Genomic DNA, 22,704 nt, shown 5'->3' with positions numbered 1-22,704 from the left:
TTTGCAACGTTACTCAAAGAGAAACAAATAAATGCAAGTCTGCCAAGAAAAAGAAAAAAAGTAAAGAAAAAAAAGCCACAAAGCCCCAAAATTATCTGTTTACATAGATTGAAACTGAAGTAATTTCATTTTAAATAAAATAATTAATAAACTGAAGCCAGCACACGGTGGAAACAAAAAGCATTTCATTTCAAGTAAAACATCTCATTTCAGTTTGCCTTTTGCTTCCATAAAGCACCCTGCAAATCCACACCAATACTTAATTTGTGCATTTTTTTTCAGTAGTAAAAAACAGTTTGAAATGACACACTGCAAACCATTAGTGAATTACGACCTCCAAATCCTGTTAGTTCCTTGAGTGGCAAAAACATGCACAAGAGGTGGTTTTAGCCTACCATCCATTTCTGGATATGAGCCCATTTTCTATCATATGAATGCTGAGAAAACTACAGAATATAAAAAAAAAAAAAACAAAAACAAAAACAACAAGCCATTTACAAAATAGTTTAGTCACCACATGAGATTCCTAAATCAAAAATTCAGAAAAATATACATTAATTTCCATGTAATATTCACTATAGTATCAGGTTATCTATAGACATTAGAAAACAAGGTATAGAATAACCAAAGCAAAACATTTTATAAGTTGTATTTATTACCCACAGGAAAAAAAAAAAAAAAAAAAAAAAAAACAAGAATCATTTACACAATTTGAATAATTAGAATAACTAATAAATTCTGAATCTTCTGCACGCCACAGAATCTGAATCAACTGCAAACACTGCTGAAAATCTGCTTTTTCAATTTTGTTCCCCCTCAAAAAATGCCTTTTTATTGAAAAACAAAAACAAAAAAAAAAAAAAGGAAAAAAAAATGTGTGGAGCAAAACAACTGTGTGTAAATATCCCAATTCTACTAAGTTGTTTTAAATGAAGGTCCTAACAAAAGCCGTTTATTGTGAATGTTCTGGGTATAATCAGAGGAAAAAAATAGAAGGAAAACTGCATATCTAAAGTCACACGTTCAAATTATCCAATTACTAAATGTACCATAAATAACAAGCAACAAGCAAAAATAATTCTTTAACTCTTTTCCATGGTTCTTTACCCTATACGTTATTCAGTGTACATTTCAAGTACAGTCAGGTGTATTCATTATGTGCTACCTGTTACCCACACTTACAATGGATCTTTTGCACAGCAACAGATAAAAACTGCCAAAGCGCATTAAGTAAAGGTCCTTATAAAAGCACAAAAATGTCACCAGTTGACTCAGACACAAATGTAGCAATTCAAATCCAGACAATAATAAACTTAACATTAGATATTAAACTTAGGAAAAACTATAGATATTGAGCTAAGAGCTGCCAGATGTTGAAAATCCCAGTACAAAGCTGAATTGTCCTGAAAGACAAAACTCAAGCAAGTAAAAAAAATAAAAATAAAATTAAAGAATTTTAGAACAGGTTTGTAGTAATTCCTGAGAATTTACACTACCTCTTTTTGCTGTCGCTCCAGCTCTCTCATACGTATATCTCTTGCTTCTGCTCGAGCTGCCCGTTTTGCTGCAAGTCTGGCTTCTGCCTACAGGTAAATTGGAATAATTCAAAGTTTGTAACACATTGTGTGTATAAGTTTGAGCATTCAATTTAACAACATCTTCACAAAAATACGTTAACATTGTAAAATCATAATACATTTGTAGTCGACAAAATAGAGTTCTCAGAATGATATTTCAGAAAGCATACATAACTAAATGTTTAAAAATGTAAAGTCTCACATCCATAAAGATGTAGTCAAGAGTTACACAACGGTAGAAGAACTAAGTTCAGAAATATTATCACCACTGAATCTAGAGAATAATGTAGGCCTTGCAGACTTGAAGAGATCTTTGCCTATGCATCCTATTTAAGCAAGCACATAAGTATATGTAGTATCTGGAGCCACAGAAAGACATTCAAACAAAAAAAAAAGGAAGAATCAAAACAGATTTTAAACAACCATTACTGTTCTTGTCGTATTTAAAAGCTCTACTCTCATGGGAATAATTTCAAAAGGCAAGCAGCAATTGGAGGTGGAATTACTTATAATAGCAATCATAAAATCAAACCATTTATTGGGCAAAATAAGACAGACAAATGCACGTTTACAATTTCTGAAGAACTGACTTAACCATTCACTGAAATGGAATTTCCCTAACTTTTCATTTAGGGGCTTACATTCCCCGACACCTTCCACAGACAGCTCCACAACTTAAAATCTGCAGTAAGCCAATTTAATTACCACAGCAGAAAACAAATGCATACCCACAACATTAGTTTTCAGCTGTGCTAGTGGACTGAATTGGCTTGCAGAAGGAGCTTATGAACACCAGACTCCACAAAAAAAAGATAAACAGCAGTGAATGCTCCCAATGTTCAGTGAGAAACAGCTCTTAGATCTGATGAACTGCTTGTGAAACCTGGTTATTGCCAGATACAACAATGGATTTCCTCCCTCTCTATCCAGCCTCAACCAAAAAAACAAAACACATTGGTTTCAGACCCTAAATACTACTTCAAATGTAATTTCTTAATTACAAGATGCAAAAAAGATTTTGACATAAAGCTAGAAGTTGAGGAAAACACAAGATCAAGTTTCTCAATTTTGAATTTTAGTGATCAAATGATGCATTGATGAAAATTTTCACTTTTTTTGAAACATTAAATCACTGACAACAGGTTTGCCACCAAAAATTTCAGTTGTCTATTTAGTGTTAATTACAAGCTTATGACAAACATCAACATTGAAATTCCTATAATCCAAAGCAATTTTATGCAATGAGATTTTGTATTACAAGCAGTTTTTTCTCCTTTTGCCATAGGTACAGCATAGGTTTATGTAAAACATTAAAAACCTATAATAATTGTGAAAACTGTAAATAACTGTCGTGCTTCATGAAAAAGGAAGAGGTATTTAACTTAGAGTTTAAGCTATACTACAGGGACAAAAATACCTATTAAATAACAAGAAAGAAGGCAAACGCGTTAGAACTTTGACACTTAAAATAGTTTGTCTTAACTTCAAGTGACTCGTCAAGAATGTTTTTCTATATTTTCCATACTCAGATAAAGTGATTCTAAGTCAGTGCTAGCACTATTGACTGCCACTATTTTATCATTTTTCACAGCAGAATAAAGCCGCTTCTCTTCCTGTCTGATCCACACAAGAAAGCAAGGGAATCCCCTGCAACAGGAAGTCTTTTCTCACTTGCAACCCTACTTTGTGATCGTCTGTAATCATAGCTTATGCGGTACGTAAACTTTCACACAGACACGCATGCAGCACAAAGAGAAAGGACTCAAACAGCTGATACGTCTGGTTTTAGTTCTGTCTATAGATCGGCAGACATATGCAAACAGCCTTTAAATCACGGCAGGGCTTTATGGTTAAAGATAGCAAGTTTGTTCATTTACTGACTCATGCTAAAAAACAAGGGCCATTTCACCGCTCACTCCTAGTCCTACAGCCTAAGTTCCACAGCCATGTTCTACAGTAGAGGGAAAAGTATTTTTTTTCCATTTTACTAAATCCTTCATAAAATTCAGAAAAATTCTACAAGCATATTCATTGTAAAATACATGCCTGAAATGGATGAAAAAGCCTTATATTTTTAGAGAAATTTTTTAGCAAAAGCCAGTTCAGTACTATGTTAACGATCTGAGCAGCTAGATTCGTCCAATAAGTACACCATTTCAAGAAGACCAAAATGCAAGGCAAGAGACAAATCACATTGAATTCAAAAGGCCATCAAATAATTCTGTGTTTTCAGCAGATTTGTTAGAGAGCAAACTTCATGTTATTAAGAGCATTAATGCAAATCTTGATAACTATGTAACTGAAATTTAAAATTAACATTAATAAAGAAATAACCATTATTCAAAAGGACATCGCTTTCTTCCTAGGTGCTGCTATCTAGTCTGTTGCATTATTTATTTAAATTATTTAGCTACATTGAAATAAATTCATTAAGTATTTGTTAGGGGAAATAACTGCCACACCAGATTTGAGTAGATGGTTGAGTAGAAAAGGTGAAGCTGTCAGGACTATAAAAGTGGCACAGAAAGGGAATCAAGACTTTTTTGTCGTTGTTACAGTCCTCATCTCTGTTTCATCTGTTATTTTATATACAGGCTATAGACCAGACAGCAATACATTTTTTTACTTATGAAAAGTATATTACAATATCAGCTAATTGAAGATAACTTCTTAAGAAGTTATAATATATGCCAAATTCCTATTTTCCTGAAGTAAAAAGTTAAACTCCGGACTGTCCATAACCTAGCAAATTTGACACTATTTTAAAAACATCTTCAGGGGATTTCCACAGCTGCTATAAAGAAATGTGATAGCTGAGCTTTCTTAGTCACTTCAACTGCAAATGAGAGATGAGACAACCACACCTGTTTGATTCACACCAGCATACCTACATGTGTGGATAGAAAGAAAAAAAGTCCCTTGAATATAAATTATGAAAGGCAAATAGGACAAAAAAAGTAGACAATGATCTTGCATGAAATTTATTCAGAAAAACAACCAAGAAAGGAAGTACCAGAGTACAGGTAAGATCTCTGTAAAAGAAAGAGATTGGGTAGACAGAAGAGGCCCTCAAGACTTTATTTGAATAGGAGAAAACAGTTAAAAAGTTTTAAATCTATAATATTTTGCTTTATACATAAACACACAAACAATATTTCTTATCTTCTACCTTCTATCCTAATCACAAAGGTGCTTTTAAACAAAGTAGTTTATTGAGTAGTTTATTTTATTGCATATATTATAGTAAAATATGCTGGAAAGAGAATGTTCTCTTTCCATTACAGGTGACAGTCAGTTTCCTTGTTTTCATTAAAAATAATTGCTAACAACTACTTACAGATATTTAGAAAATTGTCTCCGCTTACACCATTTTTTCCTCTTTTCTGATTTTTTTGTAACATATTCTCTGCCAAAATCTTTTGAAAAACTTTCAAGATATTTTATCTCCCACGGATAACACCTAATTCTTCAGTTACAGCCAAAATATTTTTGGCAAGAAAGGGAAGAAATAGAAAAAAAAAAAAAAAAAAAAACAGATTTGATTTTGAATGCCTTTGTACCGATACTCTAGAGTCTTTCCTTTCTGAAGTGTTTTTTATTTGTGTCTTCACAGCAATAACCAAGTTCTTCACAAAGTGAAAAAGCTTACTATTACACTGAATCAGTATGGTAGAAGCTTTCCTCCCTGCTATGTTAAGCAAGCATAACATCTGCCTCCACAGTGTAGACAGGCATTCTTCCTCCTTCCCCTGGCTTGCAAGAAGACAATCACTAGAAAACAATAGTATTTTGATTTTAGTTTCCATACCATACTGAAGGGGATTTAATCATATTCAGGATAAAAGCTTCATACTGATAAAATATAGGCTATGCTAAAATATATTATTCACCTGTGGAAAAATATGAATGCTTTAATTAAAACAATTAAAATTGCTTTGTTATGGGCTACAACTCATTTTCTATTTTTATCAGGGTATATGCAGTGTTAATCCAGTACTTTCCAATGTTCTTGAGGCTCAGTCAAGGAAGTGATTTTTTTTTTTCTTCCACAAGATGGCAGTTGTGAGGGAACCAGCTACCTGTGCTTATTTACCATATTCAGTTTCTGCCATCAGGGTGTTTGAGAGAATACCCAAGACTATGTCAGCTGAAAATTAGGATGAGCATTTTAGAAACGTTCACCACATTCCTTAACATACTACTACACACTGTTACCTCACCAGCCTCATAAAAGCTTATTTCATCGTTTCTTACAAAGTGAGCATGCTTTCTCTCTCCTGTTTCTCATGTCTTCTCCACTCTTATTCCCATGCTCTTTTACCCTCATCTCCTTACTGTCTCCTGGACTCAAGACAGCATAATCATTCATGTGCCAAATGGATTTCTTATTCCTCCTCAGACACACCTTTTATTTCACACCTATTTCTCATGTGCATGCTCTGTCTCCAGTTGCCCACAAAGCAAATCACAGAATCACAGAATTGTAGGGGTTGGAAGGGACCTCGAGAGATCATCAGGTCCAACCTCCCTGCCAAAGCAGGTTCCTTAGAGCAAGTTGCCCAGGTAGGCGCCTAGACAGGGAAAGACTATAAACAACAAAATCTTAATATTTACATGATTAAAGGTTTGTGGTTTTTTTTTTTCTGATATGACTATACAAAGATTAAAAAAAATCTCTAGGATACCTCATCAATAAAGTATCTTTAACAGAAGTACTGTTAAGTCAACATTTTGTTTGTTGCTATTCTTAACACTTAAACTGAAATAGCCAACTTAAAACTATTTGAATGGTCTCTTATTAAAATAACGCATTCAAAATTCATCTAGCTTCTACAAAAACAATCTCTGATCGGGGTGTTTTCTTTAAAAAAAAAGTTGAAGTTACATGCAGAGAGAAACTGGTACTGACTGACCTTTGAATAGATTCAATATGATGAAGAATAAGTTAACTTGCTCAATTCATGATATAATCTCAAAACCAAAAATGCGACCAAAACATCTGCTCTTGCATGTAAGGCTGGTCTTGGAAAAAAGGTTTCAATGGTATAAGAAGCCTGTTAACAAGAAGTTACTACTGAATATTTAAAAGGAACGCAACAAATTATAAGAACAAATGGAAGTGACGCAGGTGGACAGACACTGTCCACAAGACAGCTTTATAAGCACAGAATCTACATAAAAACAGAAGAGAGAAGACTTTGAGATCAGCAGTATCTAATGTACATCCAACAAGACAGCCTTGAGAACCTGAACTTTTAAAAAAAATTAGTTAATAAACAAAAAAAGGGATTCGCATGGAAGAACCTAATCTGGACAGATGCCTGAAGTCACATTAGACAAGCGGTATCTGTTCTTTGGAGAGGCAGAGCTTTGAGAGAAAAAGCTGTCTTCTACACATGCATTTATTCTCACATTCTTTGTCAATCTGAGAAAGCCTACACCTCCAGAATCCGCTATGACAACTAGAAAACAAAGCCGAAAGTAGCATTAAAGGAACGCTTCATATTTTCCAGATGTGCATTCTTTTATAAAAGATTAGCTGACTTCAAATTAACTTTGCTATAATCCAAAGACATCTATCAATACTCAACTTTCAATGCAAACAAACTATGTTAAGATTTTTTCTTGCAGGGAACATCTGGACAATATATCTACCACCTGTTCCAACAGCTTTTGATACAAATACAATAAACAGGTAATCCTCCCCATTGTACCAAGACTTCCAAGCTTACCAACTGCAACTAATCTCTCCTAAAACACAGAATAATGCAGAGAGTGGCAACTTGTCTCTCCTAAGACAGAGTGTGTTGCTTCTAGAAAAGGATGCATAGACCCCCATCTCTGGATAGGTGTATACACCCTTTATTCCCTTTGTTTTTATCTCTTTCCTCAATTTCAATGAGCACAGGGAATTTGATGCCAGGAAGAATCAGATGCACCAGGAGGTAGATCCCAGAGAAAGTGGTCCGATAACTCAGAAGTTCTTAGGATAAGTCAGGGATACACCATCATTTCAACGTTGATGTTTTAGCATATTCATGCCATGATTGGTTCAACAGCATGGAGGAAGAGCTTGTCTCAATGCAAATTCGCTCAGCAAGCAAAAGATACAAAAATTCCATACATAATGTTGCTTAAAGGCTAGTGCTACAAAAAGTGATGTGGAGGAGGCACTACCATAAGAGGAAGAGTTTTCTGATACAAAGAGAGAAAATGAAAAAATCTGACCACATCCCTCAAATCCAACAGTAGTGATCTCATCTGCCATTAAATATTTTCATACAAGACAACGCATCAGGTTCAATCAGTGCAGAAAGGACTCTACAGAAGTGAGTTTATTGGATCAGTTTCAAAGAATTTTTTACCCCAAATTTCCTGGCACACAAATGTTTGTTGGCACAGTCAGGCAGAAATCACTTCTTTGACACATGCCATAAAATGAAGAAATCTTGTCAGTTCAGAGTCGTGAGAAAGATTGAGATTAGTGCCTTCTTAAAGTCTGAAGTTTTGGAGAAAGAAAGGAGAAAAAACACCCCAAAACTTCATAAACTGCACTGGAAGCCTTTGCTAGTATTACAAACTATGACAAATCCTAGTGGAATTTTGTGACTGCTCTGAATTCCAAAGCACTTGTATGGAGTTTTTCCAGGCAGGTCATCCTTGAGTGCTAGCCTTTTGTTTCAGCATGCTTTGTTTACTGTTTCTTGCTGCCCTGAACACCTTTGAGAAACGTTTTCCTCACAAGGCATCTGATTTGTAGATTATAGGACTAAATTCAACTGTTCTAAGTAACATCTGCTAAAAAGGTAATTTCAGGAGAGGAAGTTGAAGAACAGGACACCCTTTGATAATAAGAAGATAAACAAATGCTGCTGAGATAATGGGCTCAGAACAGTAGAGCACATCTACTTTATATATTCGTGCATGGAGAATGGGAATGCCCCATGTCATCAGCATGGAAAATGGAAACATTTCTGCAGCTCCATATGAGATGTTATTTAAAGACAGGATTCAGATTTACTAACTGACCTCTGCTGTTATATCCTGGGAAGTGAATTCTGTTCCTTTAAAGTAAAATACAATTTTTTGGTTTTTATTTTTTAAGAACAAGTTGGCTAATACTTGAATTATAGCAACCAATTCAATGACAACAGCTGCTGTCTGACATGGGATCTAATAGCTAGTTTGTCCAGACCAAGGGATTAACAACCTGACAGTAGTAAACACTGTGCTAATAAATATTCATGATATCCAACTTTTCACACTGCTTCAAAATTGGACAGCAAGTAGAACTAAGACTCTCAAAATGAAAACTTGATGTGGCAAAACAAACAAAAAAAAAGAGATGGTGCTATACACAGCCTCAAAAACATGCATGTAAAGGCAGCAAATCATTTTATTTTAAAATACGTCAAATTCTCTTCTCCCTAACAAGTCACGAAAGATGACCGTAGAAATACAGAAAAATGCCAGAATATTAGAAAGGAGAAAAATAATTCTAATCGGAACGAACATTTAGAACAATTCAAATAGGTTTTAAGATTTATTAATAGACATAAAACAGTTAAAGATATAATGAAATGCCTAACCACTTAAGTGGCAGGATGATCAGCATAAAAATTTTAGTTATATTCAGTATATTTAGATTAATCATGAATGCTGATTGTTACAAACTTTTTTATTTATTTATTAATAGAAGAGGAAGGAAGACTTCACATATTAATCCCTAGAATAGGCACATTTGACTCAGTTCATCCCTGTGACAGAATACCTCCCTCTGTGGGCCTAATATTAATTTAATTTGGCATTAAGGGGGGAATTTTTTCACTTTTGTTTAAATTAAACTCATGCACAAATTTCAGTTCAGGATAGTAGTGATCTAAGAGAACATAAAGCCCTGCAGTAATTTTAAGAAAGACAATATTCCTTATACCTTTCTACTGAGACCATTTTGACTAGACTAAGTTGCAAGCTGACGTTACTTCAATGGAACCATGCAGAGAACAGGTGAAAAGAACAATTAAAGCCAGATTCCTTCTCCTCCTTTAACTGTTTTGCCCAAAATGTAGGAGATGGACCATACAGGACTCAAATCCCCTCAGAGAACATGTGTGACGCACTGTCAACTTCCATCAGATCTGGTATGAACACAGCTTTCAGAAAGTTCATAACTAAACAAAAATGACTTTTTCCCTACAGTCTATGATAACTCTGAAAACACATACAGTAGCTGTTTTCAGACACCTGTCACCTACATATTTTGTCCTACAATACGATTTTCTTTCATAGACACATACAGAACAGTGTACATTACAAGGTTGATTACAGTCCACTCTTTGCACTTATTTATGTCGACTACAGTTAGCACATTTGTAGATAATGTAGCTCAAAGCTTCTGTATCCACTTCAATACAAACAATACTAAGCATTTTGTTTCTAAATCCACAGTGTTTCTTCCCAAAAAAACTTAAGCCCAAACAGCAGGCTGTAAAACTCTGAATTCAAGACATCTTACTATACCCAGGGGCATAAAGTTCTTCTTTGTATCTGCTACTTCTCAATTGCTTTTTTGGCTGGTTACCTCCAACTGTATATTTTTAAGCTGCTGATCCTGTTAGAAAAGACCTGGTATAGTATGTATTAGGCTTATTTTGGCAGAAGAGTGACTTTACATTTGAAACAGAATACTTGTCAACTCTTCCAAATACATTAAATAACAACTACTACACCTTTAATACTAACAGACTACATTTACCATCTTGGGAATATTGCACACTGCACTGGGTAAGTGTTCAGCTTTCTAGTTTTTAGATTTAAGATAGCAACTAGATTTCTCATTTATCATAAACTAACAATCATTTAACGCATATATCTGTAAAAATATTTGCTAAGCTTAAATGTGATCCTATGAAGTTACATTAACCATACAAATAATAAATCATTATGGGAATATTCCAGTAAATATTTTTTTTATTATTATTATTATTTTATTTAAAGTATTTCTTATTTCTATTCATTCTCATTTTTTTCTAATTATTGAATAATTAATTTCCTTTCATCCCTATTATTGAATTTGAAACAATTTTAAGTTAACAAACCTCTCTGGCAATGCTGCTCAGAGCTTCATCTTCTGCAGAAAACCTGTCTTTCACGGGAGTTCTCTTCCGTCCTGATCCAGGAGTCCCCATCTTTATTCTCTGATTCTCTATTCAGAAAAAAAACAAACAGGAAAAAGATAAGTTTTCAGATCTGGAATTAAAACAAATAAAGAAAGAATGCACACCCTACAAATGTAATAAATTTACACTTTTTTTACTGTATAATATTCATAGTCACATGTCACTGATATAAACTTCTCCTGAGGTTGTATTTCTGGGAAGGTGTTACCAAAAACTTTTGGAAGCTCTATAACACCTCTTCACTCTACAAGGTGCACGCAGAAGTATTTCTACTGAACAGAAACCGTCAGTTTACCTACAGCTTCAAAGTCTTTAGTTATACACAACTACCAACTGCTCCTAAGTCTCCTAGCTCAGTAAAGATACTTACATACCCTGTCATTCTTCACACCTCCTAAAAATAAGAACCCCATTTTAATTTATGGACTTGGGAGAACCCATAGTCAACAGCAGGTTCAAGCATTAGAATTACACAGTCATTGGAACTCTCTCCACAACAGAAAAGATTCAGAGACAGAACCTTTTCAAAGCATCCAAGCATTAGTAGGCGTTTATTTACACTTTAATGCAGCTGTTCTCATTCAGTTGCAACTGAACGAGAACTGCAGTTTATAACAGCAGAAGACATTTCTGGAGAAACAAACAAACAAAAAAAATATTATGTTGCCTAATTTGGCAAACGAAGAAATGAGAAACATTCTAGCATGATATATATCTAGTACAACACACAAAATATCTTCTTAGTCTTCTTCCGAAAACCTTTGCTATCAACCACAAGAACAAAAATCCCCAACATGCCAAAACACAGCATTTGTTTACATATACTGCATACACAGACAGCAAAACATTACTCAAAAATAAATTAACAATATAAGTTAGGTTTTTTGTTTTTGTTTTTTCTTTCAAAGTATCTCAAAGAAACGCTACTTCCAGGCATCCAGGTCCTTACAAAGACCAGATCAGAACTTGTTGGTAGTCCAGCTATTTGATACAAGGAAGATAAGCAATCTTTCCACACAGGGCTTGGGAAAACACCTTATTTAGAAAAAAAATCTCCATGCAGATAGAAAAGGTCTAGAAGGGAACTATTATTGGCTACACTTCTGAAAATGAACTTGTATAAAAACTATAGTTCATACTGCATCTAACCAGGAAATACACAAAGATTCCTTAATAATTTAATCAAACACGAAAAAGCCAGCCATAACAAGAGCTCTTTTTGTGCATGAACATTTCTTTATTTCTTACTCCGTTATCTTTATACAGCAGTAACAAAGCCAAAACATATGGGCTATTTTCTGGCAAAGATATCAAGTAGCATCACAGCTCTTGTTTTTCCTTCTAATTTTAGCTTCTACACTTCTTGCCCCCACCATAATTTTACGCCGCAAGTCCTCTCTTTGCAGGCAGGCCTTTTTTTCTGCTTCAGATTCTGCGGGTGTTTTACTATTCCTTGTGTGCTTGCAGGAGGGGAATACTCTGTTTGCTGAAAAGACAACAAAGACTTCAGACTGCACGCCCCCCTTAAAAGCTCATACATAGGACCGACTATTACGCAATATAATCTTACTTGTTGCTGTTCTGAAACCAAACCTAAACATACACAATACTGCAGGTGCACAACGACTCCATTGTGTGAAAACCTTAAAGGAGAGTTTGCTGCTTTTGCAGCTGAATAGTTAAGAATAAAAAAAACACAGTATTTGAAGGGGCCAGAGAAGATGTAGTTCTATAGTCCAGTAATGAGCACTCTCCTGACAGGGAGGAGGGTGAATAAGCACCCCCTGGATTCCATCTATTCCTCTATAGGCTGCTCTTTGAATCTGTAGTGCAGTGTTTGAATAAAACACAAACATTTGGACTAAGACACAGGACTCATCAGGGACTGTTTTTACCATCTGCCTGTGGCTCATGGTTCGATTTATCTATTCCTCCCCCAAAACATGATTTTTTTATTTGCTTTTAACTGTGCTGTTAGGTAGCAGTGCACTTGCAAGAAGACATAAAAGGTTCCAACCTCACTCCTACCAGAGGTTGGGATGGTTCCTAGAAGGATGACAGCTGAGCTGAAACTCAAAGCGAGTAGAGACTGAGCTAATACCTGGGACAAGCACCGCCACTGTCAGGCTACTCAGTGTGACTGTCTTTTTAGTCTTAAAAAGACTGGGACTGGGACTGTTAGTGTTAGGTCAGAGGTTGGACTCGATGATCTTGAGGTCTCTTCCAACCTAGAAATTCTGTGATTCTGAGAAAAAGAAGCAAGCAAACGTGGATTTTGCACTCAGATGAATTTAGATATTCACATCCAGAGAGCAATTTCAAGATGATGTCTCAGGGGCAACAATTCAAGCTCTGAACTACTGCCTGCTGACCTCGTTTGGGAGAAAGGTCTCCAAAAATCAACATCAACATTCAGTAATCATAGAATCATAGAATATCCTGAGTTGGAAGGGACCCTTAAGGATCATCAAGTCCAACTCTTGACACCGCACAGGTCTACCCAAAAGTTCAGACCATGTGACTAAGTGCACAGTCCAATCTCTTCTTAAATTCAGACAGGCTCGGTGCAGTGACCACTTCCCTGGGGAGCCTGTTCCAGTGTGCAACCACTCTCTCTGTGAAGAACTTCCTCCTGATGTCAAGCCTAAACTTCCCCTGCCTCAGCTTAACCCCGTTCCCGCGGGTCCTGTCGCTGGTGTTAATGGAGAAAAGGTCTCCTGCCTCTTGACACCCCCTTACGAGGAAGTTGTAGACTGCGATGAGGTCTCCCCTCAGCCTCCTCTTCTCCAGGCTGAACAGGCCCAGTGCCCTCAGCCGTTCCTCGTACGTCTTCCCCTCCAGGCCTTTCACCATCTTCGTAGCCCTCCTCTGGACACTCTCCAACAGTTTCATGTCCTTTTTATACTGTGGTGCCCAGAACTGCACACAGTACTCGAGGTGAGGCCGCACCAGCGCAGAGTAGAGCGGGACAATCACCTCCCTCGACCTACTAGCGATGCCGTGCTTGATGCACCCCAGGACACGGTTGGCCCTCCTGGCTGCCAGGGCACACTGCCGGCTCATATTCAACTTGCTGTCTACCACGACCCCCAGATCCCTCTCTTCTAGGCTGCTCTCCAGCGTCTCATCGCCCAGTCTGTACGTGCAGCCAGGGTTTCCCCGTCCCAGGTGCAGGACCCGGCACTTGCTCTTATTGAACTTCATGCAGTTGGCGATCGCCCAGCTCTCCAACCTATCCAGATCCCTCTGCAAGGCCTTTCCACCCTCATCCGAGTCCACAACTCCTCCAAGTTTGGTAATCATTCTAACTGGTTTCAAGTAAAAGATCAATTAGTATGAAGTTTTTAGTTTGCATGTTTAGAGCTGTATCACTTCACCAAATATCTACTGCATAAGTGAAAACTGCTGAATAATTGCACACACGATAGACTTGAACTGCATTTGTGGACATCATTTGAACAACATACCACTTCTAATAGACAACTAACTTGAGTTAGTGAATTCAGTGAGATTCTCTTAGCAGGCACGTTTCGGGAATTAAATATAGCAGGTTGTATAGCTATTTTTAATATAATATGTTTGGACCAACTGTAAGTATTTAATGTATATATAAAGAGCAATGAATGGACAAAAGGAACTTCATCTCAGGCTCACAGCAGCATGCAGGTGCAAAAGTCCCTGTGCAGCAGAGTGTGGCGTCCCCTCCAGCTATCTGCCAAACTTGCTCACCAAGGATAAGCACAAAACTCCTGACTGAGCTCAATCCTGGAAAAGAAAGCAGGGAGTGGCTACCTAGAAGACATACAGATGTGTTGCCTTTGTATACAACAATGAGTTAGAAAAGGCAAAGTTCAGATGGAATCAAAACTAGCAAAGGCTGCTAAAGACAACAAAAAAAGCTACCATAAAGACATAGGTATTAAAATAAAGATGAAGAAAACAGTAGAGGCAGAGGACATGTTGGGGGTGCTCACAAGCCCACCTTTAACAAAATTACCTAAATAATAAAAAATTTCAAGATATGAATTTGTGCACATGGGAATCAAATACAGAAGATTGTCTGAGATCGTATTTGCCCAAAACTGGTCAAAATGAAGAGCAAGAGGACCTTCAAGTTAAACAGTAACTAGGGAATTACAAAGAACCATTTGAAACAAAGAGTCAAACTTTAAAAAAAAAAAAAAAAAAAGCATTAAAAAAAGTGCAGAAATCTGTAGCAGTGGGAGAGGCCTTAGAGAGGAACCATCAGCAAAGCCTGGTTTGACACTGCCAGAAGTCCCCCCGCTGACTCTGCATCGTGACCTGTATCCAGGACAGAGGGTGTCCCTCCTGGAGGCTATGAGCTCCCCCCAGGAAACAGGTGGACAGCACAGGGTGCAAGAAGAAATCAGGCAAATTTAGAGCATCTCCAACAGGAAGGGTGTGTAAACAGAGGCCCCTGGACTTGAAGAACAGAGGACAGTTAAACATTGGCCTGGAGAGACTGAAACCTGCAGACCTGAAAAGATTTAAAACTTGACTGGACAAAGCCCTGACCAACCTGCTCTGACCGACCATGCTTTGAGCAAGGGGTGTCCTCCAGAGATTCCTTCTGAGATACACGATTTTATGATTGTATAATTATCATCACGGACAGCTTTGAAACTAACCTTCAGTATAAGCTTAAACAAGATGTTTTATAAACCCTCGAGAACCTTATCACAATTTCTTCCATTCCACTTAACTTTTAATCAAGCTGATGCATCACAGAGTATTTCATGCCTTGTATGATCTGGTACTAACGAGATCTAGTTCTATTTCTATTAAATGTATCAAGATGTTACTTCTCAGAAAAAATTACGTGCCAAATATTTCACAGATGTGAGCAAAAATATTCCTTAGGCACTTCATTTCTGTGACTTGCAGGTTACAGGAAAAATTATTCTGCTGCACGATATAGAACATTGAAAATATGCTGTAGCAGTAGAATTTTCACCGAAAATAACCAGAGAGGACTCCAAAACAAAGCACAACCACACGAAGAACAGTTTGTTACACTGGCCATCTTGAACTGTAGAAGGGAAACTCCATTATAATTTGCTGCACTCACAGCTCAGCATTCCCAAGTCATGCCTATTACATGTTTGGTTTCTTCACATAGGCTGTTACATGTTATATTACACAACTGATGAAGTGATATCCTGTTGTATTTCATTCCCCCCAAAAAAAAAAAAAAAAAAAAACTGAAGTCCCCAGACAAACCAGATCTGTGAGGAAATCTCTCAAGTTTCCTCTCTCATTTTTCTTCACTTCAGGCATATATAAATTTTATCTCTTCACCAAGTTTAACATTTCTTCCTGGTCTTATTATTACCTTCTGACTAAACTAAAGGTAATCTGTTTCTCTTTCACTTCCTTAAAAAAAAAAAAAAAAAAAAAAAAAAAAAAAAAAGCGACCTGTCTTATGTAAAACAAGCTACTCTACATTTTAAGGCCCTATCTCTCACCACCTTCAGTGGCACCACCTGTCCTCTGTCCTGATGCCTGGGTCTATGCCAGTGTATTTGGCATCGCATACATGCGAGGCATTCAGATACTACAGTGTGAACAGGCTATAAATAAACACCCTGAAACTCTCCTTTTCTCTTTCAAGTAACACCACAAAACACTTAAAAAAAAAAAAAAACAAATCACCTGTGTAGAAACAATCTCTGTGTATCTGATCCAACAAGAGAAAAGCCCAGCCCTGCTCTAGAACCACTGGCTGCTCAAAGCAGCCTCGCAGTTTCCTAATGCTGGAGCCCGAGCTAGCAGCTCTTCTAATCTGGGGAAGGAAATGGACCTCTTGTCCATAATACCCAGTTTCTTGCACAAACGTAGTTGTCCACTTGCAAAGTCAGTCTTTTGTTCTACTTTAACTATCTGCAAGTGGACCGTAAAGGCAGTTCTGTGTAATACTGTGAGAGCACTGACTGCTCCTGCTTCCACAAATGGCTAACTGCCCTGACATGTAACATGACAGAGAAATACTACCAGGAAGCTGTTCATTATAAAATATAAGCCAATCGTTATATTTCACAGTATTAGAGTACATACATGTCTATGACACACTATTTTATCTGCCTTTTTTAAGGAAAAAGACATAGTGCAGAGCATTTTTCTCAACAAAACCCAAAGATCTGCATCATTAATTTCAATTGCAAGATGATTCAATTCAAATTAGTGGGTAAATTCTTTGATTTCATAAGGACAAAGGGAGTGAAGGCAGAGATGAACACAAGAGTTTCTTGAAATCAAACAGTGTAAAAGCCTAAAAGAAAAGACTCTGAATGAAGGTTACATGGATGAACAATGTTAGAAACACAATAATAAATATGGAGGATGAATGTAAGAAGTGGAAGGAACAACATGCTCATCAGGAGCAAAGCAAGCGCAGGTTGCTGATAAAACAAAGAGCAGTAACTCGTTTTGATTTCTGAAAATTCCACGAATGCTAAATATGCTAAAGGAATAAACTCATGAAATACACTAAAAAGAGCAAAACCTTTTTCAAACACCTAACTAAAAAGAAAGAGCTAAGTAGCAGCACTACGATGCAATGATGGAATTGAAATTGAAGAACTTAAATATACTTCTTAAGTTAATTGAACACTTGCCCTTTACTTTAACAGATGAATGCTGGTTATTTTGTAGGTATGGATGGTATGGAAGCTACCATCCTGCAATTAAAGCAAAGCTTTAAAAGTTTACACACACAGCAGAACACTCCCAACCCAGCTATTTTAAAGAATTGTCTCATGAAACTGCAGCTCTAGCAACACAGCTCAATAAACAAATCTGAGGTATTATTATTGCAAACCAGCAGAAGTAGCATTTACATGAGAGGGAATGGAAAGAATCACACTGGAAATCACAAATCTTACATGCTTAGCCTTCAGTGCTTTGTGAGACCAAGCCCAAATGGAGAAACAGAAATAAAAAATATGACTGAATTTAATTATGCAAGACTAACATAAGAGTCTTCCCTAGAAGGATGCACCTATACAATTCCCCTATGCAAGGGCATGTTCCTTGTAATTAGAATTTCTGTTGACGGCATAGACATCAGGCTGATGACACCAACCAGGTGAGCACATGAGGAAGAAAAGGAGGAGCTGCATTTCCACAGGGTGACCATAACCTAATGAAGGGGTGAGCGGGAAAGGGAAACCAGCAGTTGTTCATGTAACGGATTTAATGACTTACTCAGAATTTTCATTCATAACAACCTTAATCAGAAAAAAAGATTATCTGAAACTACAATCATAGCAAAAAGAAAAAAAAAAAGATAAAAATAAAAATACAAATAAAAGAGCCTAGCATTAAAGGCAAAAGCAAAGACAGAAAATTACCATCTGTCAAAAGATTACAGTGCTCACTGTTATGGCAGAGGTAGTTATTCCAGTTCATGAATAGTGTTCCCATTTAAAAATAAATAAATAAAAAGACAAGAAAACCTGTTTGTCTCAAATCACGTCCCACCTCTGAATCCGTTGGCACAAAGCTTCTGCTCTGAATGAACAAGCACACATCAGCCTCTTCAGGAAATAAAAAAAAAGTTACCCTTTGTGCAGTTGTCAGCCTGCACTGGATTAACTGTCACCTTTCCAATCTACCCCTTTAGTGCAGTATATTCCCAGTTTATTTGCCATTTAAAACGCTGAGAAATACAACTGTTTTCTCAGTTCACTGTATTTAACAATAGAATAGCAACTCCTTAGAGGGAGCTGAAATCCCGTAGTTCCTATTATTGTCAATAAACAGAAGGTCAGCAATTCAGACAACCAAAAAAAAAAAAAAAAAAAAACAACCACCATTATGCAGTCTGGAAAAGCGCTGCCTGATGGAGCCATAATCTGTGATTATGCCTGGCTAGTGCTGGTGAACTTAAAGCAACGCAAGACAGTAGCTGCACCCATGCATCCTACAGGCCTGTAGGAGTACCAGGCACCTACAGATCCACCAACCTACCTTGGTGACCTTCCTCTGTCTTTGCAGATTTCTAAACTTCTGAGACAACATCATGCAGTGATACAACTTCAAGCAGTGACACTTATTTTATGAAGCACAAATTCTTTGCCAGTCAGCTGCTAACAGCTGCACTTACTGATAGCATTACCCCACAAGATAAAAAAAAAAAATATTATCATCAGTGACAAGAAGTCCTGGCAAAGCTCTCAGCTAAGTCTGTCTTAGGGCACAGGCACAACCTAAAGCATACGTAGGTTTCAGAGAAGCAGCGTAACACAGTTGGACATTTATAGAATCAGTGCTACCATAGATGTTGCAGGAACAAACTAAGAAAATCATATGTTATTTTAAAATATGAGGAAATGACAGTACTTTAATGAACACCATGAAAAAAATTATGGGAATGCACAATGAAAAACAGTCACATGAACCTCCCATGTTTATTCTAAAATGAAGCAACTGACATTTTTACACTGTCAGCTTTTTCAAAATGGGCACCCTTTCTGTCATTTTGCAGAATGATTCATTACTCACTGGAAAAAAAAAAAAAAAAAAACACAACACACTGCTACTATATGGAGACTCCATTTTTTAATGAATGAAACAAACAAAGAGCCCCACAGTAACAGCCCACGTTCAGTAACAAGCTGTAACTATTTAAGTTATTTTTCCATTAACAACTTAATATTAGAACACGCCCACACTCTTGCTACAGTTACAGTGCAAGGAAGGGAAGCCACTGCTGCAAGCTTCTCCCACCAGCTGGCATCTCCTGCAGAGGAGCCCCTGGTGGCAGCGGCTGTCAGGCCCATCGGGAGGTGCCCCTTCACCTCCGCCAGCACAGCAGCTCAAACTCGCAGTGCCTAATACAAAGGCACCAACTTGTCTATCCACACAACCCCACACCACTACTCACTATTCAGAAGGACAAAGAACACACAAGGTTACGTAGAAACACTAACTGTCCACTACATACACTTCCTTGGTAAGCAATTTCCAGATGCTTGCAATAAGAAATTTGGATTACTTTGTCAGAAGGAATCTCTGACAATTTTTATAATGCTACTGAGCCGTGCCGACCTGTAACTTACCACCATTCCCATTCACATCAGGATTTTTCAAAGGCAACAACACAGCATCAAATCTGTTATCGGTTTCTCAACTTCTCTTGGCATTATGTACCAGAGGAACTCATTTATATATTTTAAATCATGATCAAAAGGTATATATACACCACAACTTGCTCACCATGTGAAAGCCTGGTTTGTTTCCTATTTAAGCCCCTAGTGTGCCCTACACAGCCTCCTGTGACCTGGAGTCCAATTTAACCAGCACTTTCTAAAACTTCATGTCATCCTCTGCAGAGTCTGAGTCACAACGCAAACGAGCTCCTCTGGAATCAGTTCACAAGAAGCACTGATGTTTCGGTCAGCGAGCTGACACCTGACATTTCCCACAGCAGTCTGATATGCAGAAGCTCTCTGCTACAGCCAGGAGTCGTGTCCAGGTAAAACTGACTTCACACTGGAAGGCAAACATCTCTAAACCTAGGTAACGTAGGACAATGGGAAAAGCACGTCACGTATGTCATACTGCCTTGTGCTGCCAGAGCACCTTTCACCTGCTCTTACATCGTCACTAAACAATTACATTAACCAAGGAAGGAAGTGTACATAAAGAAGATACTTCTTTACATAAAGAAGATGCTTCTGGGCCCCAATATATTTAAACACTTTAAAGTCAAGACACAACTAATGTTTATAGAACTCACCAGAGAAGCATTCATCTAATCCTACAGGAAGTTTGTTAAAAAAGAAAAAAAAAAAAAAAAAGCTCCAGAGATGTTCAAGGCTACGTTGTCACTTTAAAGCAACGTAACTGATAGCACTTTGTGCTTCACGCTGAAGACAGCTGGAGGTCTCCCCGACACGAGGAGGCTGTGACAGTGCTGGTTTTACGCGATTTATCACCAGTGAGGTGCAAAACGCCACCCTGCCAAGCAACACGCGAGGGATAAAGCTGGACGCCACTTAACATGGGGCGCAGATCACCGCCCAGAGCAGTCCCCAGGCTCCTTCCAAGCCCAGGAAGGTGCCCGTGCCCTTACCATCACTGCATTTGCATTAATAACGGCAGGAGAAGAGAAAAAAAAAAATACAAGACGGCGATGGGGAGCGAGCCCGAGGCGCCCCAAGGCCAGGCCGAGGGGGCACGCCCTGCGGAACGGCGCTGCGAAGGGGGACGGCGCCGGGACGCGGCCGGCTGTGATTGCGGGACTCCCTCCTCCTCCTCCTCCTCCTCCTCTTCTTCTTCCTCCTCCCTCCTCCCTCCTCCTCCTCCGCCTCCCACCCGGCACCCAGCGGCCAGGAGGCTCCGTAAGGGGCACCCTGCGCCCTGCCCGCTGCCTCGCGGCCTCCGAGCCGTGCCCGGAGCCCGGAGCCGAGCCTTACCTCGCCCCGCCTCGCCCCGCCTGGAAGGGCCCCGCAGCTCCCCGCGGGCCCTGGGCTGGCTGCACGCCGGCCGGCCGGAGGCTGGAGCCGCCCCAGGGCGGGCAGCGGCCGGCGGCCCGGGCCAGGCAGCCGCGCTCCGGCTCTCACGCTTCGCCTTCCCTCCTCCCCGCCTCTTCCCGGCCACGGGAAGCGCAGGAACCGGAGCTGGGGGCCGGGATGGGCCGCGCTCGGCTGCGGGCCGCCCTCCTCTCCCCGCCCCTGCGAGGCCGGGCGGTGGCGGCCGGCGGGGAGCGGCGCCGGGATTCGAACCGGCGGCAAGGCGGGGAGGGGGGAGAGAAGAGGAGACGGGGCCGGAGCTGAGCCGGAGTGCGCAGGCGCAATGCGATAGGCGAGGGGATGGTGGGGGGGCGGGAGCGTGCGCAATGGCGGCACCGTGCTGAGGGGAGGTGGGGGGTGCGGTTGGGGTTTTTGTCCTTTTTCTTCTCGGTTTGCTTTCTGGTTTCACCTCAGGCGCTGGTGTTGAGCGAAGACCAAGCAGCCGGGTTCAGCCTCGCAGGCTCTCCGGGGAATGGTCCTGTTGGTTTTGTTCCCCTGCCAATTTCTGTCCTGCTTCTGCCCTCCCTACCTGACCCGCCGTGTGAGGGGTTGGGAGGTTTGCGTGGATGGTGCCAGGCAGGAGGTGTGAGCAAAAATCCTGTGGGAAGTGCTTAAACCCGGTCCCATGCTGCCCCACACGCTGCTGGGTTTACACACTTCCACATTTTACATACAAGCAAACAACAGAGTTCCTAAGGATATGAAATAACACAGAAATATAGGACTGTACCCATAAATTTTACATATAAGCAAACAACAGAGTTCCTAAGGAAATGAAATAACATAGAAATATAGGACTGTACCCATACATTTTACATATAAGCAGAGTTCCTAAGGATGTGAAATAACACACGGAAATAAAGAACTGTACCATTACATGTATTTCAGTTCATACACAAGTTGTGTTTCTGCTGTGAAACAGACTTGGGATCAAATCTGTAGGCATTTTCTTTAACACTTCTGTCACCAAGTATGAGTAACTGAGAACGTAATGATGATCAGGGGTCTGCTGGAGATGGTATTTCGGATGTTTGAAGCCGCATGAGAATGAAAACGCGCTGTTCGATGACAAGCCTAGTGGCAAGACTCAAGAATATTCCCGAGAGCCCTTGGCAGAGGTCAAATGTCTTACTAAAATAAGCTCAAGTGGATGAACACGAAGGAGAGAAAACGGGACGTGCAAGTGAATTAAATCTACTACAGCAGACATGAAGCTACTTCCTTGAGTTTCTTTAGTATTTTATAACTTTCTATTTGAGAAATGCTACGGTGTTTTAGTCTCCTTCCTCATACAGCATGTCCACACCATGCTTATTTTTAACATCGTATTAATTTCTGTTGTAATAGCTGATGATCTCACTGCAGAGAGATGAAGTAGAAAGGAAGTGCTGTTGCAGAGGGAGAAGTTAATCC

General features: G+C 39.0%; 1 protein-coding gene across 31 annotated transcripts in view; it reads right to left on the bottom strand.

Moving 5' to 3' along the window:
• The window catches only part of LRRFIP2 (LRR binding FLII interacting protein 2), a 57,127-nt gene extending 35,565 nt beyond the window's left edge, over nucleotides 1-21,562 (bottom strand). For 6 of the 31 annotated variants that reach the window (XM_038174342.2, XM_038174352.2, XM_038174350.2 and 3 more), the window contains exons 1-4: nucleotides 21,196-21,561; nucleotides 10,676-10,782; nucleotides 1,497-1,583; nucleotides 396-446 (exon numbers count right to left, since the gene is read on the bottom strand). In XM_038174342.2, coding sequence (XP_038030270.1) covers nucleotides 396-446; nucleotides 1,497-1,583; nucleotides 10,676-10,765 — 228 coding nt within the window. In that variant the 5' untranslated portion in view covers nucleotides 10,766-10,782; nucleotides 21,196-21,561. Of the gene's footprint in view, nucleotides 1-395; nucleotides 447-1,496; nucleotides 1,584-10,675; nucleotides 10,783-18,745; nucleotides 18,771-20,516; nucleotides 21,019-21,195 lie in introns of those variants that run through there. The other 25 variants (XM_038174368.2, XM_038174349.2, XM_038174353.2 and 22 more) reach the window with 17 other exon arrangements.
• Nucleotides 21,563-22,704: the final 1,142 nt, after the last annotated feature.

The sequence above is a fragment of the Anas platyrhynchos genome, chromosome 2, assembly GCF_047663525.1.
Source record: "Anas platyrhynchos isolate ZD024472 breed Pekin duck chromosome 2, IASCAAS_PekinDuck_T2T, whole genome shotgun sequence".
Lineage (NCBI taxonomy): Eukaryota > Metazoa > Chordata > Aves > Anseriformes > Anatidae > Anas > Anas platyrhynchos.
This window is presented reverse-complemented; position numbering and strand designations above follow the sequence as displayed.